Source organism: Ixodes scapularis, unplaced genomic scaffold (assembly GCF_016920785.2).
Source record: "Ixodes scapularis isolate PalLabHiFi unplaced genomic scaffold, ASM1692078v2 PGA_scaffold1__304_contigs__length_218370807, whole genome shotgun sequence".
In the NCBI taxonomy this organism is placed as follows: domain Eukaryota; kingdom Metazoa; phylum Arthropoda; class Arachnida; order Ixodida; family Ixodidae; genus Ixodes; species Ixodes scapularis.
In genome coordinates this window covers 98,034,379-98,053,189 of record NW_024609846.1, presented here as the reverse complement: position 1 = coordinate 98,053,189, position 18,811 = coordinate 98,034,379, and the positions used below count along the sequence as shown (strand labels likewise).

The following is an 18,811-nucleotide window of genomic DNA, read 5'->3' as shown; positions in this document are numbered from 1 at the left end:
CACACTTGCAACAGTCACCAACAGAATGAGAATGGCAGGGTACGTCTTTTGAATGCCCGGCCTTCAGAACATGCTCCATGCCTTCCGCCCTGCTTCGACTGCACGGGTGTGCTCAAGGTGCACAAGACGCCGAAGCATGTCGAAGGTAGGAAACTCGCGCTGGAAATGGGACAACGTAACCTTCCTCCCTGCCTCTCTCACCTGGTCCTCCGTGACTATAGGTGGGACGGAGGGTAGACAAAGCAAAGTGTGTGTCTACCACTAGAGGCAGCAGTGGAAAATTTATAACAACCATACCCTGCTCAGTGCGTAGCCCGGCACTGACGATGTTGAGCAGTCGGTCAGACGGCGGACAAGCTGGATGAGCTTTGACCATGTTGGAGAGGCTGACGGCGAGCGTCTGGTGCCCATCGTAGAAGAGTTGGCTTCAGAGGGACGACAAGGAGAACGGTTAGCACGAGTCAACACCTTTCATTTCTGCACAGCTCCCAACGGATTTGAAAAGAACACGCGAGGGCCGGTTTGTCGGATGGGGCACTATGCTAGGCTGTAGAAATGGCCCAGACTCCCAAAATGCTAGGCCGCTGGCACAAAGAGACCGCTGCGGACGCTAGGAGCCGTCCCGGCCAATCCAGCGCTATGAATGTGTCACGTGGCTACAAGCCCGCGCGTTGCTGCTCCCGTCCCGGAACTCACGTAACACTTACACGGCGGTGGATTGGCTCTGATGGCTCGTAGCATCCACAATGGTCCGTCGTTAGGCGAAACGGAGTACAGACTGACGATCGGGTGGAGTACACCAGGGGTGCTATGTTGCGCTTTTTGGACTCCCAGGAGACTTGGAAGAGGGAAGTGACGTCAACGACTAGAGCAAACGCAGATTGGATGTTGACAGAAGAAAACAAAATCAACACCCAATCTGCGCTTGCTGTGTCGTTGACGTCACTTCCCTCTCCCTAGTCTCCTGGGAGTCCAAAAAGCGCAACATAGCCCCCCAGCGTCCCCGTGTTCCACTATTGGCGAAAAGAAAGCGGACTCTGCTACGACCTCCAACACAACAAGAGCTGCACAGGTGCATGGGGTACAAGGTATAAAGGAAGCATAATATGTCAATAAATCAGTGTTTGCGTGACGAGTCTCAAAACGAACGTCGCAAAACGGTGCTAGCCGGCACTTGAAAACTTCGACAACATATCTACGAGGCATCCTGACAGGACCTGACCTAATCGTACGAAGAAAACGGAGTGTACTGGTATGTATTTGAACGGTTACAAGTTCGTGAGACCATAACCGTACTCTAATCGGTAAGGATTTAGATAAACTTTGCCCAGAGGCAGCGCATGTGCGCGAAGATGCACGACAAGCAATGTCATGAACTGCTTACCTAATGATGAGCCTATACAGCGTTTCGCGGTCTTTGATGCTAACGGTGTTGTTCAACATAGCGCACAATGCAGAGAAGTTTTATGAATGTGATATACTCTTTATTTGTTGCGGCGACCGGCACAAAGCCACAACGAACAAGCGAAGAACGCGAAGAACGAGCACTTACGTAAACTTCCGGTCGAAAGATGGCTTGGACTGGCTTGGCTGACTTGACCAGCTTTAAGAAAATAGCGTAATGTTAAAATTACTTCTTGCTGGACTAAAACAAACTTTTATAAATGAATTTTATGTTCATTTTATATAACCATGACTTCAAAAAAGTATAAGCAAAAATATATGAATGTTTTATATTTACAAGAAGAGATGACGTACAGTTCGTACTGACGCTGGTTCGTACCAACGTTGGTTCGTACTCAAAGTGCAGAAAAAGCATCCTGGAAGAACTCGTGAGCAGGGCTTTCATGACCACTGGGATCAAGGGATGGATTCACGAGGCAAATCAGCAGCGGCCCTAGCGGTTTAAATGCGCTCTGGGAACAAGAGACTGTCAACGTGTAGTTTTGGTTTCGGTATGGTGCCTGGAACGGGTCTCTGACTGGTATGATGAGCGAGCTGAACACGAATGACGAAAATACTCCCCGGAGAAGGGAAACAAGGGGGACAAAGGACAAACAAAAATCTCCAAACACAGCTATGTGACTGGTTCGCGACCGAAAAAATCCGCCTGGTCCTGGTATCGAACCAGGGACCTCTCCATTTCCAGTGGAGCGCTCTACCAATTGGGCTAGCCATGACCTAGACGTCAGTAGAGCAAACCGTTTTTATCAGCTGCCGCCAGTCTAACACCAACATGGGCAAACGGCCTGCATTTTTTAAGGTTATGATTTAGGGCTCCGTGTTTTCGGATAAGTCCGAAAAACTGTGGAAAACACCCGCCGGTGAAATTTTTGTAAAATCAGATTTATCCACTCCGGATATTTGTGTCAATGCCACCCCCCAAACCCCCCCCCCCCCCCCCAAAAAAAAAAAAAAAAAAAAAAAAAAAATATATATATATATATATATATATATTTTTTTTTTACAGTTATATTAGCACAGAGCCAATGGTCCTGGGAAAATTCCACTTTAATTATCTTTCAAATCTCGGACCGTTGTCAAAAGGGGCCTTGCCGCTTGTCTCTTCAAGGTTGATTCAGGGCAACAGGTCGTTTGTTGTGCATTCGGGTCACGACAAAAGCCACTCTTTTGGTTTCCAGTTTGGGCCATGCGATTTGTGATTTAGAGAAAGGAAAGGGTACGTTTTAGTAACAGTGAAAGCTATGGACCATAGGGATTGTATAAAATTGGGAAGAGGGGCAGTTCAGACTCTCTATTACCTCCTTAACCACTCCACCTCGCGCGGCCGCGGGCTAGATTGATGAAATAGGATGGATGACTACGAGCTTCCTAGCGACTACCTCCGGGAGTGTATTGATTTTAAGGTATCGGCGTTTTTTGAAGCACCACCTGTGTGTGACTTTTGTCGTGAATAAATTAGTATTACCAATGGCAATGGCACCAACGCCAAATTCCACTGAAGATATTTCAATTGATACAAGCGCGTTTTATTTTTATCTGGCATGCGTTTACATTCGGTCATTATTTATTTATTTATTTATTTTTAATAGGAAACACAGCGAAATTAAATTACAAATTTCGGAGATTTGGGAATAAAAAAAAATATATATATAAACTCCGAATCTTCGGCAAAAAATAAACTTCGAAATACACCCTCCGAATTTGACGAAAAATAAACTCCGAAAAAACGGAGCCCTGTTATGATGATAATGCAATAAATGGGAAGGTGCAAGCGAGCTGAACAAGAATGACGAAAATACCCCCTGGAAAAAAGGAACAAAGGGGACAAAGGACAACACACAAATCTTCAAACACAGCTAGGTGACTGGCGCGCAACCGAAAAAAATCCGCCTGGTCCTGGTATCGAACCAGGGACCTCTCCATTTCCAGCGGAGCGCTTTACCTACTGGGCTAACCAGGAGCTTGACGTCACTAGAGCAAGCGGGTTTTATCAGCTGCCACCAGTCGAACACCTCGATAGAATACTTTCGTCATTCTTGTTCAGCTCGCTTGCACCCCTGCACTAATTGCATTATCATCGTAACCTTAGAAAATGAAGGACGTTCGCCCTTGTTGGTGTTAGGCTGGTGGCAGCTGATGAAACCCGTTTTCTCTCTTGTCGTCTAACTCCTGGCTAGCCCAGTTGGCAGAGTGCTCCACTGGAAAGGGAGGGGTCCCTGTTTCGATACCAGGACCAGGCGGACTTTTTCGGTAGCGCACCAGTCCCCTAGCTGTGTTTGGAGTTTTTTGTTTGTCCTTTGTCCCCCTGTTCCCCTTCTCCAGGGAGTATTTTCGTCTGACTGGTGTGTTTACCGTGTTCGAAAAACTGGTCCCTCGATTTCCGCCTGGTGACGTCATAGAAGTGTCATGCTGTCGCCGGTCGCGATCCTGGCGTTGTTCCAGTAGCGGTGGTGAATGTGGCAGACGCCTGTTTCGCTTTCGCAGTCAGAAGTTGGGTCACCGTGAAGACAGCGACACTCGCGTTCACTTGTGCTTTTTGCCAGAACTTCCACGACCAACCACCAGGATCGCGACATGCAACAACATGACACTCCGGCTTCTGTGACGTCATTGTTGCCATTTAGGGACCACTTGTGATGTATGGGCAACACAGGATGCTAAACACACCGGTCGGAGACCCGCTCCAGGCACCATAATAGCACCACCAATGACAGCAACGGTTGTCATGGTTACGCCGCTCAGCGGCGCGATTTTTGCTCATCCGGGTACGCCATTATTAGCCTGGTAATAGAGTTCCTGTATAGGGTGTTTTCACTGACGTAATTTCGTCCACCATTTTGTTGTGGTCTCTCTGTCGTGTGCCAAACTCGAGCATTTCCAAGGATTTACATGACTTCTCAAATACGTAGAGCACAGATGCTTACGGTCGTATCACGCTGACATCATCTCAACCGGTTGCGATGTAATCCTTCATGGTCGTGAATTTGCTTGAAAAAAACAAACTAACAACAAAATGGCGGATTGACGTCATGTGCAAACATCCTGACTCTAAGTTGAGTTGCGCGTCTGTTTTCCACGTGCCGCCGCGTCGCTATTCGCCGAGATCCGATCACGTGAGGAGCCGGATCAAGTGCCGTGCAGGAAAGTAGACGTTGCGCGTGCCCTGGCGTATGTTCCCTGCTTTTGAGCGCGCCGCGCGCCTCGAACGCACGGCGCCGCTATTCGCCGAGTTCAGTCACGTGAGGAGCAGACTCCGACTGCCGTGCAGGGAAGCCGGCGCTACGGGGATGAAAGCGCAACTCTGGCTCCCGTAGGGAGCCTATAGGAAGCGAGCATGCCGGCCGTGTCGCGGCGGTCGCCTATTGTTCGCCGCGACCTAGCGGTAGCCGCCGCAGGAGCATCGGGGGGCAATGGCGACGAACAGCACGTCAGGCAGTATCCCCGTCGTGATTACGAAGGAATTTAAGGCAGTTACGAATTCGGAAAGTTCCTTCGGTAGCCGGTGCCGTCGCCGCAGAATCATCGGGAAGTAATAGCAACGAACACCACAGAGGACAGAGGGCGATTACGAATCCGGAAAACTTCTTCGGTAGCCGGTGCAGAATCATCGGGGGGAAGCAATGGCGATGAGCAGCACAGTGGACAGTGTTCCCGGGGTGATTACGACGGGGTTTAAGGCGGTTACGAATCTAGAAAGCTTCTTCTGTGGTACCAGTATGAAGAAGGGAAAACTCCTTCGTGAATCTGGCCGCGTGTACGACGTGAAGGAGGTCCGTTTCGACAGACAAGTGGATGTCACGGAGCGCCGTACTCCGCTAACAAAATTAAGCGTGCCCGCAAAAAAATGTAGTTGGCGTTGAGTGGACCGTGGTAATTATGTACGTTTATTTCTGAATCAGCTTGACAATAACTGGGCGATTTTTTTCGCGCCGTTCCGCGATTCCCACTACTATCTTCCTGCAGGCTGATGGAAACATCCAAGTGTAGGCTTAGGTGGGCGACCGCACTCCGCTTCTCGATTCCGGTGAAGTATTTGCCGCATACTTTAGAGTTTGCCGTCAGTGTCGATGCGGTTCCATCGTCGCTAGAATAGAAAAAAGTTAATTGTATTATTCGTCAGCAGCTTAAACAAAGCGCGAACAGAAAGGTAAGAAACGCCACTAACCTGTATGGACGCACAAGTCGCACCTGCAGGTCGCGCAGTACTCCGCCTCGTACGGCCGTACGGCTTCGAAGGGACGATGTAGTACTTCCTGCCGTGTGCGATCTTCGACGTGCTGTTGCAGCCGACCACGCAGCAATTGTTGCCGCTTTCTTGGTGCGGAATAGCCATCTCAGAAATTACAACGCTAACCGGCTAACCCACTACAACGCACAACCAACGCAGCGACTGGCAGAAGCTCCCCGATGCGATGGACCCGTTTGCCGCTAGGGGCGCCCTGGTCGGGGCTTGAATTAGATGCGCACGGTTCCTATACAGGAACTCTACCTGGTAAGACCGGTAATCTTGATAGTGCGGAATGCACGTCGCAAAAGAACGGCGTAAGCTCCCCGTCAGCGCGCGCACACATCTATTTTATTTATTTATTTGAAATACTGTGGACCTGTCGGTCTACACAAGAGGGGAAAAAACAACACAAAGAAAATGGAACTCAATCATGCACTCACCGTGTGAAGCGAGCGCAGGTAGGTTGCAGCTACCCACGCATGCTCAAAATATACATTTCCACCAGCAAAACTTAACTAAACAATTCATTCAGCTGTGCTTCAAATAATTCACGACTACAACAATTGACAACTTGCTCTGGCAGGGTGTTCCACTCAATAATAGTCCGACAAAAGAAAGAGTATTTAAAGAGATCATTTCTGTACTGGTAGGGTGCAATTGCTTTAGTCTTGTATGTGTGAACTAATGAACAGGCCTTTAAAGTAATAATACCAGCGCACGCTTGCACCAACGCAAGACGATTAAATAAAAAAAAAAAGAAGAAGAAAAAGTTCCTGGCATTAAGTGACACTGGGAACGTTGGTGCACGTGCTCCGCGCTCTCCCCTTTTCTGCATAAAAGATTCTATATGAAAAAAAAAAAAAAAGACTACAAATAAGGCGTTAGCGAGTGCACTGGCAAAGTGACATTTGTTGTTTTAGATTTTTCTTTAGAAAAGCTACCATTGCAGACAGTGGCAGATGCAGGAATTTCCTAAGGGGGGCGGGGGGGGGGGGGGGGGGGGGCAGGTGTTGGTCAGCGTACCATTTGTTTAGGAACCCCCTCCCCCTCTCTCTCGTTTCACGCCCGAAATTTTACACAAGAATTCAAAAGGGGGGTCAGGACATCCGGACCCCCCCCGCTCTAAATCCGCCCCTGATTGCAGATTACAGCGCGTAAAACGTGCAAACTGCGATGTTAATGGCCTTCGTCACGTAAACTTTTTTTTTTAATTTTGCGTTTTTTTTAAAATTAAAAATAGACACAAGGAGGCTACCTTGATGAAAACAACACGATAGGAAGTTTCTTCAGCTTTTGTATTGGAATGTCTGAGCGCAAATTACTATTTACAAATGTTAGCTACTTATTCTGCGTTAATTTAACTGTTTGGCACATCGAAAGAAAAAAAAAAAAGAGTTTTAGCGTAGGTTAATGGTGCCACGAGGAGGTTTCTGAGATCGCCTTAATTTGGCGATAAGTCACTCTGCGGGCTCTAATCATCCTAGAAATCCATTATTCATAACAATGCGCGGCCAATTTCCTTATTAAAAAAGCAACCAAAGACAGAAATTATCTCAGGCGATGGGAGGAGCATTGTGCCGGCAGCCAGGGCGGCATGTGACCAATGAAAACGGTACATTTCGCTGAGATTACAAACGCTGTTATTACAAAATGTGTATGCTTCTGTAGATGATAGAAGCCCCTACACTCTAAAAAAAGTATGCGCGTCTACTTTCACGCACAACACTCGGAGAACCAATCAGCGACACTTACAGAGGCAGCTCAGCGAATGACACAGCCGAAACATATGTTTAGATCAAAAAACGCAGTCTGAGTTGTGACATTAAGGCCGACTTACGAAACCATTTTCCGCAGGGTAGGAAAGTGCTGCCCAACGACCTTCGCTCCCTCCCCTCTCGCACTCCTTCCTCCTCCCCTGAAAAGGGCGGGTCCGGAAGCTAGTCTCCGTGGAAAGGAGAAGGGGTTTCCTCCTTTCTGGGTGGCAAGGGGGAAACCTCTTCTCCCGCGGAAAATGGTTTTGTAGGTCGGCCTGCAATGCAAAACGTCACTCTTTCATTGCTTAAAGGGATGGTGAACCGAAATTTTGATAAAAAAACAACAAAAAAAAAAAAAACAATGCTGGAGATGTAGGCGGGACGCTACAATCCCTACAGCACTACTAGTAAGGCGATATCTCAAATGGAAGGCCGTATTTTTGGAAAAAGAAGTCGAGATTGAACCAGGCCGACGAGGTGCGTGATCGTCAAGACACCTAGTTTCCTCCTCTCTTCGCTTCGCAACCCCCAAGGCCGCGAGGCGGAGCAGACGCGAGGCCGTTCCCTCTCCTTCTCGCAGAAACATGACGTCAACACTCCTGCCAAATGCGCCTCTTCTTTTTGAAAAATACGGTCATCCGTTCGAGATATCGCCGCATGAGTGATGTTTTGGTGTTTGTAGCATCCCACTGCACGCTTTTGCCGCGTGTTATGGGGAATCCAGATTTCGGTTCAGCATCCCTTTAATGTCACAACTCAGACTGCGTTTATGGGTCTAAACATATGTTTCGGCAGCTGAGCTTCCTCCGTAAGTTGCGCTGATTGGCTCTCCGAGTGTTGTGCGTGAAAGTAGACGCACAGACTTATTTTAGAGAGTAAGTCGAAAAATGCTAATTTTTCGCTGAGTGGGAACATAATACTGCAATAATCGTCTCAAAAACAACAAACTTTTTTTTTTTTTTTTGTCTCTTGTGGGAGCGATGTGTCGAGTCATCAGGGGCCCCAAGCTGGATATTTGGCGAGAGCGTCGCCGAGTGTCCAGGGGCTCCTGGACACTCGGAAATTTTTTTTTTTTATGTCTGGGATATGGACGAAAAAATTTAATTGGACAAAGAAACCTCTAAACTAAAAAAAAAAAGTAAAAAAAGTATTTTTTTTTTGTGAAAGAATAAATTTTAATTTTGCTGATATCATACTCTAAATATCTGGAATTTTCATAAAACCCGTGTTGCTAAGAAAAAAAAAAAAAAACATTGTAAAAAACGGCAGCGTACCAGACAAATTTAGTTAGGCGCCTAATTACTTAATAACATGCCCTATCTTACACTACTATAGAAACATTGAAAGACACCATTATAAGTCCAAATAGGAGCTAAAAATACTTTATGAGATTTTAAAATTTTTTTTTAGTAAGCTTGGAGTTGAGTGTTAGATACAAAACTTTCTTACTTTGTTCTCATAGAACTAATAACGTAATTGCAAGTATTAAATTTTCATTTCCTCGTTTTGTTGCGTTTTAATTAAATGACAAAATCTCCCGTTTATGCAGAACGGCCTTATTGAGAGCCAAAAAAAGCAATCCGCGCATCGGGGCCAGAAACTTTCGAAAGAACCAAAAGTTCAATCCATCTCATCTGTTAAACATATCAAAGAATTAGGTAAGTACTTTTCGTTGTTGCTGAAAAATTATTTTCTAAAGATGTGCCTCTCCGACCATGCATCCAGGCGCCCGCCTGTTAAGCGACTGGCGTTCGCCAACGAGGCGTCAACGGTGTGAGACGCCACCGCAAGGTCTTCAACGCTCTCCTGAAAACCCCTTTTATTCACTTTATGTGGACGTTATCCTGACTTCCATGCATCCGTCTCCTTATACCTTGTGTAATGATACTGGCGTCTTAATTTTACTCTACTTCTGCCTGCAGGTAACTGCCGCCGAGCGCAGGCCTTCATCGTCTGCTTCCCGAGTTTGGGAATGCATACTGCATGTCGGCCTCGTTTGTTGTATGTCAAGATATATAAACAATTCAGACCGGTCAGCTCTTCACCGATGGGAAAGGGCAACAGTGATGTCGCTTCTCCATTGAACATAAATGTATTTTGATAGAATATGAAGTGCTACCAAAAACAGTGTAATGATGGATAAAACATTTCACTCTTTGCGGCGAACGCCTCACACCTCTGAGGTCACATACATGAGCAGCATTTTAGGCTCCGAAATACACTGGAGGCCAACAGAACATGTCTTGAATTCTGAACTCACTAGTATTTTTAGAGTAAGTGTGTTTGATAAGAGGTGGGAGCTACACGGGTGCCGTCTTCGCCATCTGAGTGTCAGGCTCGGTGGACATTTGATGAAATAATGATCGTTATGGTAAGTCGGTTCATTAAATACATTGTTGATTAACTTTTTAATTAGTGGTTTCATGGCCGATGTTGCAATTCCAGTATTGACGCCATCTACTATCAGAGGCTTGACCAATTTACACAATTTGCAAAAAAAGGTAATAGTTTCTCAGATATTTATCGATCAGTTTTCACCGTTTTTACTCCCGATTTTAATATTGCGTGCAAAAGGATTGCCACAATCCCTGCCCCTAATGATGATTAGAAGAGTGACGTAGTTGTTTCCACGACGCCGTCACTATCTCTTCAGCGCGTCCTTGGTGGATGCGCCAACGAACTTCAATACGAGGTAGTTCTATTAAAATATATTCAGTAAGTTCAGTGGTGAAGCGACATCACTGCTATCATTTTGCATCGGTGAAGAGCTATCCGGTCTGAATTGTTTTTTTTTTTATATCTGGGCACACGACAGACGATGCCGACGCGCGGTATGCATTTCCAAACTCGAGGAGCAGACGATGAAGGCCTGCGCTCGTCGGCAGTCACCTGTGCCGCACGAAATTAAGACTGCAGTATCATTACGTGAGGTAAAGAAGATACGGATGTGTGGATATCAGGATAAGGTCCACTTTAACTGAATAAAGAGAGTTTTCAGGAGATAGTTAATGACCTAGCGGCGGAGTCTCACAGCGTTGACGCCTCAGTGGCGAACGCCGGCGTGCGTCGCCTACGTGGCGGGCGCCTGATTAATGCATGGCCAGGGAGGCTTATCTTTAAAAAAAAAAAAAAATAATAATAATTTCCCAGCAGCAACAAAAAGTTATTTTCAGATTTTTTTTTTTTTTATATGTTGAAGAAGTGAGGTGGGGATGGAACTTTTGGGTATTCTGAAAGTAGCCGGCCCCGATTCCCAGATTGCTTTTTCTGGCTCTCAATAAGGCTTTTCTGCGTAAACTGGAGTTTTTGTCACCTAATTAAAACGCAAAAAAACGAAGCTTGGAAAATATAACTCGTTCAATTCAATTATTACTTTTATGAGAACAAAAAAAATATTGCAGCTAACACTCAAATTCAAGTTAAACAAAAATCTAATAAAGTTTTTTGTTTTTGAGCTCCTATTTGAATTCAAAATGTCGTCTTTCAATGTTTGACTTCGCTGTGAGCAGGGATGGGCAGTATTTCAAATACAAGTATTTGAAATACGTATTTCAAATACTTTGTGTATTTTGAATTTGCATTTAATTACAAATTGGGTAATGTATTTGACCTGTGTATTTATATACTAAAACGTGGCTATTTCAAATACAATTGTAATTAAATACAATTTTGTGGGCGAAAATACATCCCTCAAAATTATTGTCACTGTCCAGAGCAGGAAGGAAACTATACGTTCCGCACCGAATGCAGTGCCTCTCAATCAAGCACAAGCGTTTAGTGACTTTGTGATTACGGTGCTAGTCCAGGGCAAGAATAGTGACGAAATCGACGTTCATAGGCAGACTGGCTAAATAAGTGCCTGTGACAACTTGTGATGCTTTCGAGCCTGATTTCCATCCATATTTTTGCCTAGAACATTCTAAATGCGCGGGTCGTCCAGATTTTCGTAACTGGTGCGAGTTGCAGTAAAAAATTCTCTAGCTAGTGCTGTGCGTCTTGGTCGCCTCGGTTTTTTGTTGGTCTATACCAAAGTGTAATCGACAAAAAGCTGCTTGAAGCTCTGTACTTTTCTCACCAATTACGTCCAAGCTGATTACATTTTTTTTGTTATTATATTTCTATTACCTTACTAGAGCATATCGCACACTAACTCCCGAGTGTGCAATGCAAAATTAAAATGAGATGCCCAGAAACCCGTTGCAGTTGCCCTGAAGTCGCTGACGCAAATTTTGAGGAATGTATTTGGAAAGGCATTTGGAGGAGACCAAATACATTTGGTTGTATTTGTTTCTTGTACTTAAATGCTTTTTTGGAAATGTAATTAGATTTGTAATTAAATACATTTTTGACGAAGTATTTTGTATTTGTATTTCGATACATATTTGCATGTATTTTGCCCATCCCTGGCTGTGAGATAGGGCATGATATTAAGTAATTATTCGCCCATCTAAATATTTGTTGTACGCAAATGTCTTTTCACAGTGTTTTTCTAATTACGGCTTTTATGCAAATTTCAGAAATGTATAACATAATATTGTCACGAATGACAAACGATGATGCGAAGAATAACTGAAGAAACTAAACTTTTAATGGGGCGGACTTGCGCGCAGAACGTAATAGAAGTACGTTAGCGTAGCGGGCGTCGATGACGGCGAAACCGCGGGATCGAGCGCTGGAGCAAGGCTGACTCCACTCGCCATGCGGAGTTCCCTATGCACCCTCGTCAGTTTCTGGAACATTCGGCGTAGAACTTTAGGCACGTAGTACATTCGGCACTCGATCAGACAAGAATTTCTCGAACTCACGAGAACGCCAAGTTGAAAAAACTAACAGAGAGTTTTAGTAGATCCTGTTTTGAGGCCACGCTAATCGTAGCGGGAGCTCGCGCTGCCACTTCGATGCATGCTCCGAAGGGCGCGCTCGTAGCGGTAGCGGGCCTTTGAAAACGACCTACTAAAGCTCCCTAATAGAAGGACATTCAGCTGACCGTAATCAAACCTAGACCTTCCGTGCGACAGTCAAGCGCGGTACGCCACGCATGCGCTCGCTCGGCGACGCGCGTGGCAATATCAGCAAAAAATAAAATGTATTTTTTTTTCATAAAAATCAACAACAAACAAACAAATTTATTCGGAGTTCAGAGGATTCTTTATTCAAAATAATTTTTTCGTGCATATCCCAGACATGAAAAAATTGCCGCGTCTCCTTTGGCATGGAATGACCCAACAGCGAGTTTTAACTCGTTAGGTATTATATACCAATTGAACAGAAGGAGAAGTCTGTTTTGAATATAACAGAAGCTTCTACGGATGTCTTTCAGTCCACCAAATCCTGGAGATTTGTTGGGTTTGAAGCTCATTAGTACAAATTCCCGATCATGTATTGTCATCGAGGGAAGCCGAGCTGAAGCCGAGTTGGAATAAAAAAGATAATCATAGCTGTTTCTCGCTTTACCTGTGAAGGACGCGAAATACTGATTGAATATATTGGCAGTTGCGAGTGATTTATGTCCAAAGATATCGTCATATAGGCTGCCATGCGAACGCGGAGGGACGCTTTCCGGTTCCTCGCAGTTGCCTCGCATTGGACAACCCAAAAGTGTGCGGACGTACCACGTCCCGTAGCAGACGTCTGACAGACATCTCAAAAACGTCTATGGAAAAATTAAAAAAAAATTCTCCCAGAGTGACTGTGATTAGGTTATAGAATATGCGTGCTTAAATTAAAAACCGTGCGCATAAAAAGAGCAAATACATATATATTTATATTTTAATATTGGAAGCGCAACCACTTTGCACAAGCTTTCAATGTTCGCATTTGTTGCGTCATGGCCAGTGAATTCCTCAGTGTAGTACACAAGTGAGCGGCAGTGGTCGTGCTGTCGTTGGGTGGTCGTTGACTCGTAGCGTAGTGATGTATTCGTACTCGAGTAGGCTTGTGTAGGCCTGACTGGGATGTAGCCTGACTGCAGCATAAGGCTTTGCGCTGGTCGATTCGCCGCCATCAGCATCGCTAGCGTCATTGGTTTTGGTTTTGAATTCAATTTTCCTTTTTTTTTTTGGGAGAGGCGGGTTAATCTGGGTCCAATTTCCAAATTCAAACAAGGCGAAAAAATTGAGAGCTGCCACAATGCGCGAATTTCTCGCGAAGAAATGATTTTTAACGTCTTGGAAGTTGCAGAAATGTACCAGTCCACTAGACCGCGTGCTATGTCTCGACATTATAAAAGCTAGCACATCGATTGACCGTCGGAAATGAGACATTAGAAAACAAATTGAAATAGCATTCTAAATATTTCGATGCATAAACGTGTGGGCAGGCCACCGATACTAAGCGGCCTGCAGTACTCTGGAGAGTGAAAGGGGGAAATATGCAGGATAAAATGAAGAACTTCAAGTTATTTCCACACGAGTCTCAGTGAGCCTGTCTCGAATGAGCTTGGGGGGGGGGGGGGGGGGGGGGGGGGGCGAAGTTCTGCGTCAGCTTTACGAACACAGGATGATGCTATATATGGTGCATGCAAAAAGAAAGTCGAAAGGCATTGTCATAGCTGCTACGGAAATGTGTCCTCAACCCGTCAGTGTTATATCTTGCTTTTGTACTTCTATGATGCGCTGACTATAATGGGCACATTGCCAGCCGGTTCAAAAAGAACTTAGATGGCACCCTAACTCCGATGGAAAATGTGTGCGATAATTCCATCTTTGTCGATCAGTGCAGGCTGTGTTTGGCGTTGAATGCCAAGGCGATGCCCAGTGTGCTGTCATCATTGCTTGCACCGATTTTTGGTCACACACTTTGCAGGCACTCCGGCATTTTCGTCGACTGTACCGCCTTCTGATGCAGCTACTTATAAATCGACGCTGGCTGCTTTACACCTTCGGCATGGCTGCGACTGATGCTGAAAACCTCCAATGGCAACTCCGTGAAACGAGGCAGCAGGCCTGCCCATTTAAAAGGGATACTTCAACGAAATTTGAAATATACCCGACGTGTTCAAAGATAGGCTGAATATGATTCACAATATTCGTATTGAAAATATATTGTTTTATTTTGAGCCTGATGGCTGTATCGATGTTTATAAACGGCCAAATCTGGCAAGCGCTCGGGGAGCAGCCAGCGGAGAGCACGTCCCGTCTGGCGCAATCGTGACGTAGTTTGTCTCGGGATGAGCAAAGCTGCGGCGAGGCTGACATTGTTAGGAGGCCCTAGCCGTTCCAGCCACCGAAGCGGTCGAAGCATGCCAGCGATCGGGCCACCCAAACTAACCCCAAATCTGCTTTCGTGTGAATTTTAAGTGACGAGATAATCTTCTATAATTTTGTAGAAGGAGACAAGCGACGTCTGGGACACACCAAAGAGAGTCCCTTTGAGTGGAGAGTTCCTCCCTCCCCTCTTCTTTTGTGCTGGCCGTAGATCTGTCGGGATGACGTCAGGTTCAAAGCATGTATAGCTCTTGGCGAGGCAGTTATCGTCACTAGTTCTCAAGGTTTCCGGAAGGGCATAACAAAGGAGGCTTTAGCGACATCCACCAGGTGCTCTTTCCTAAACGTTTAATTTGTTTTAAAATTCTTTTTCGTGTCTTTTTAAACAAGATACTGGTGTGTCCGATGTGATACCGCTCCTTTGAACACGTATAGGTAAAAAAAAAAATAAGCGCCGAAATTTCGTTGCTCACCCGAGCAATCGACAGGTGCCCTTCCTGTGAGAGGCTACGTGTCTGAGTGTGCCTCGTGTCTTTTCGTCATCTTAGATTTCATTCATCCGCTGCTAAGAAAGACAGTAATAAAATAGGAAGCTTTAAAATATTCATTTTATATCCTTGTGTCCTTTGTTTTGTCCGTTTCACGCCCCCCCCCCCCCCCCCCCCCCCCCCCCCTTAAAAACAAAACAAAATCATGATGGCCATTTTTGGTCATCCGTGCTATGTCTGATGTGAGCACTTATTCCTTTCATCTGAAGTGTATTTTTTGCTTAGTATTCGTGTTCGATATTATAGATGGACGATGTATGGTGCGACCGACTCGGAGCTTAGGTAAAAATATTTACGTTTATTCTCGTGTCGACGAGTGGCTCTGTCGTCTTTGTCGGTGTCCAGACTGAAACGATGAACTGATGGCCATCAGACGTGGGTAGATAAGGTTTCCATAATCTACGATAAAACAAACTGACCAGTTCCTTCTTTCGTTACCATAAACAGTTATGGTGACAATTGAACAAATAACAGACACCGATCTCAAAAACAAGAGCTAGAGGGATATATTTTTCTTAGCTAATGCACGCCGCTTGTGACATAACTGAATGTCCTTAGCGTTTGCTCAAAGAGCTCAGCGGTTGGATGAACTTGACCGTCCCACGACCGGATTACGCTAATTCATGAAATGCAGGTCGGCGCCTCGTGCCACTCGATCCCCTGCTCTCCCGCGGTGCGTCATGGGAAGCGTGCGAGAAGGTTCTTTCCCTCCCGTAAGAGCGAAAGGGAACGTAACGAGTGAACGAAGGGAGCGAAAGAGCACGGCGAGAACCGCGTCACGATCTCACGAAACCAGTCCAGTCCAAGCCACGACCGTCCAAACGAAAGACGGCTTCACGCACCACGGCAATCAATGATAACGCACTGAAAAGAAAAAGAGATGAGAGAGTGGGAGCGCTGTTTGTGGGGCGTCTGCTACTCCTTTTTCCATTTACCGAATTCCCATTAATAAACGGAATTAGTGGCTCTTCCACATTTCAACCTTGTTCCTAATCGCAGCCGCCTTTCGAGCTGAGTGCGCAAATTCAGCGATGGAGTAGTCTGCCGCGCAGTGCACTCCCTAACGAGAAAAGGAACAAGTTTATCTCCCGAGCTTCGCTCTCGACGCGACCGAGAAAGCACGTCGTAGATTCTCTGGGGTTCCGAGAAGTGGGCCGAACCATCCAAGCTTGCTGACAATAACGGAGAGGGGCGGTCCCTTTGCGGAGCGACGCGAGATAGAAAAGGGCTATTCCAAAGGCCCGGGGTCCCCCGGGGGTTCCGACGCTACCGTGCTCCCTTCACTGTATAAGCTGACAGCGCGGTGGGAGCTACACCCTCACCGGACCAATGAACCGCCTCAGTCTCATCACGTGACCCCGCTCTCTGCGTCTGCACGTAGGTATACGGTGAGAGCGGGACGACGACGCAACTGAACTGAGATGGATGACGTGGCGAAAGATAGGCGCGTGATTGGTCCAAAGTGTACCTAGGTTCCACCGCGCTGTGCTTGGTGGGAAAGGGGGTGTAGCGCCACTCACGGAAATTCGTCCCATTAGCGGGAGCGTAACACAATTAGCCCGAACCTACAGTCACGGGAAAGAGAGAAGATTCGAGTAAGCAAAAACACAGAAAAAAAAGATGAAAAGCACGCGTGCCACGTTGGGAATCGATGCGAACTTCTCGGGCGTCTCGCTCGGTTAGCGTCCTTCAGCCCCCGTTTGTGTCTTTTCGCTTCGATGTTTCCTCTCGGCATTCTGCGGGCACTTGTCGCTCTCGCGAGAACAGCGATAAGAACGGGAACTCTTCTTGTTATTTTCTGCTCTAGTCACTGACAAAGTGAGAACTGCAGGGCGCGACTTTCGAACGCCCGACCGTGCCTTCCGTCGTGCCTTGGCTGCGCGTGCACGCTCGAGGCTAGCGAGACGCCGAAGAGTTATCGAGGGTAGGAAGCCCGCACTGGAGGTGGTACAACAGAGAGTCCTCCCAGCTGTTCTCACCTTGTCGATGACAATAGGTATAGTACACCGCTACCGCCCTGGCGGCCGCGTCTACCTACATTTTACTTTCCCCTCGATTTTAGGCTTACAACTGTTTTTACTGCAGAAAGTGTCCCTGAATTATGAACTATAATTTCTTTCTTCGACGCCTTGCGTGGTACTGTGGCAATATATATATATACATATATATATATATATATATATATATATATATATATATATATATATATATATATATATATATATATATATATATATATATATATATCTTTTTGTTTGTTTTTGCAGCGAAATGTTAGAACGCTTCTTGCGCGCGCTGAAGTGCATGCTTTGAAGGTGCAACGCAAGCTTACGATAGCAAGACCGCTCCGGACGCCAACGCTATGTTAAAACTGCCCAGTATTCTTCTTTTCGCCGAGAAAGAAAGATTAATTCTACTAAAGGCGACATTATGAGCGTTTCGTCAACCATAGAAGGCCGACCGCAGGCGACGCTTTTTGTCGCGTTCGAAAGACTGCCCTCGGTTGCAGCTGTGCAATCCCTGTACAATGGCGGAATAAAACCGCAACGACACGGCACCACGCACCAGACTTTATGCGTTTGGTTGGATTAGAAGGCAAAAACACACCCACAGAAAAAGGCGAGAAGAGCAGTGACGTTGCACTTTTGACGCTGTTTGATCGGCTCCTAGCGTTGGCTACCTTATGGAATAACTTGCACGCTTTACGATGTCAGTTGTTCCGCCATAGCGCAGTGGTTTTCACTTCCTAATTATTGGCACGTGACTTTTGAAAGAGAACTAGCGGCTACGCGTGGGCGATGTATGCGATAGATTTTTAGCGGAGATTGGAGCAGCGTCGTCATCCCCGCTCTTTGCCAATGGGAGACTAGAAAATGTCCGATATGTGCAGTTGTTTGCGAGTTGTTTCTTCCTCGATCTCAAATGTACCCTAAAGAATCTGCCGATAATGGTTTTGAAAGAATTGCTCTGGACCACACAGGCCCAATGTGTATCCACTTCATGACAAAACGCTTCCGATGCCGACAACAAAGGCACGGCGCAGTTCGATGCCGCATCCTCCTTCCTTTCAGGTTATTTTTATTCGTAGCTTGCTTTTAAACCCATCCGGGTGTACTTAATACACCAACTCATGTTTACAAACAAACCGGAGCGCCCCTAGCGGACGCCACCGGCGCCGCGCATGCGCGATGGGGGTGTGGGCAAAAAGCTCGCCGTCGCCCATAAACAAACCATTGAAATGCGATGTTGTCGGCCCGGTGTGAGTCCCCGCGCTCTTTTTCGCGTTGGAACTGTTGATTCTACGTTCTCCTAACGATGTCTGACTGCTTGAGCAGCGTCAGCGAAATTAACGAGTCTCGTTACACCGCAAAACTTCGCGGGAATAATGTGACATGCGGCGATTCATTCCGCGTGGACGCCGCAGAACGCACGCTAAAGCCTGATTCACATGATGAGATTTCGCTCGCAATTTTCAGTAGCGACGTCGCTCGGACTGCAAAAGCGTAAACCGTAGCTGAGATGGTCGACTTCGATACTGAAAATCGCAAGCAGAATTGAACCAAGTCAATTAGGCATAGCAAGAGACGATGGTCACTGGTAACAATGATCAAC

At 46.2% G+C, this 18,811-nt stretch overlaps 1 protein-coding gene across 2 annotated transcripts in view; it reads right to left on the bottom strand.

Moving 5' to 3' along the window:
- LOC115315561 (cleavage stimulation factor subunit 1) overlaps positions 1-18,811 on the bottom strand; it is a 75,669-nt gene that overhangs the window by 22,302 nt on the left and 34,556 nt on the right. The window contains exons 1-2 of one of the 2 annotated variants that reach the window (XM_029974734.3): positions 1,385-1,584; positions 298-425 (exon numbers count right to left, since the gene is read on the bottom strand). In XM_029974734.3, the coding sequence (XP_029830594.1) occupies positions 298-425; positions 1,385-1,443 (187 nt within the window). In that variant the 5' untranslated portion in view covers positions 1,444-1,584. Of the gene's footprint in view, positions 1-297; positions 426-1,384; positions 1,585-18,811 lie in introns of those variants that run through there. The other variant, XM_040206264.1, reaches the window with a different exon arrangement.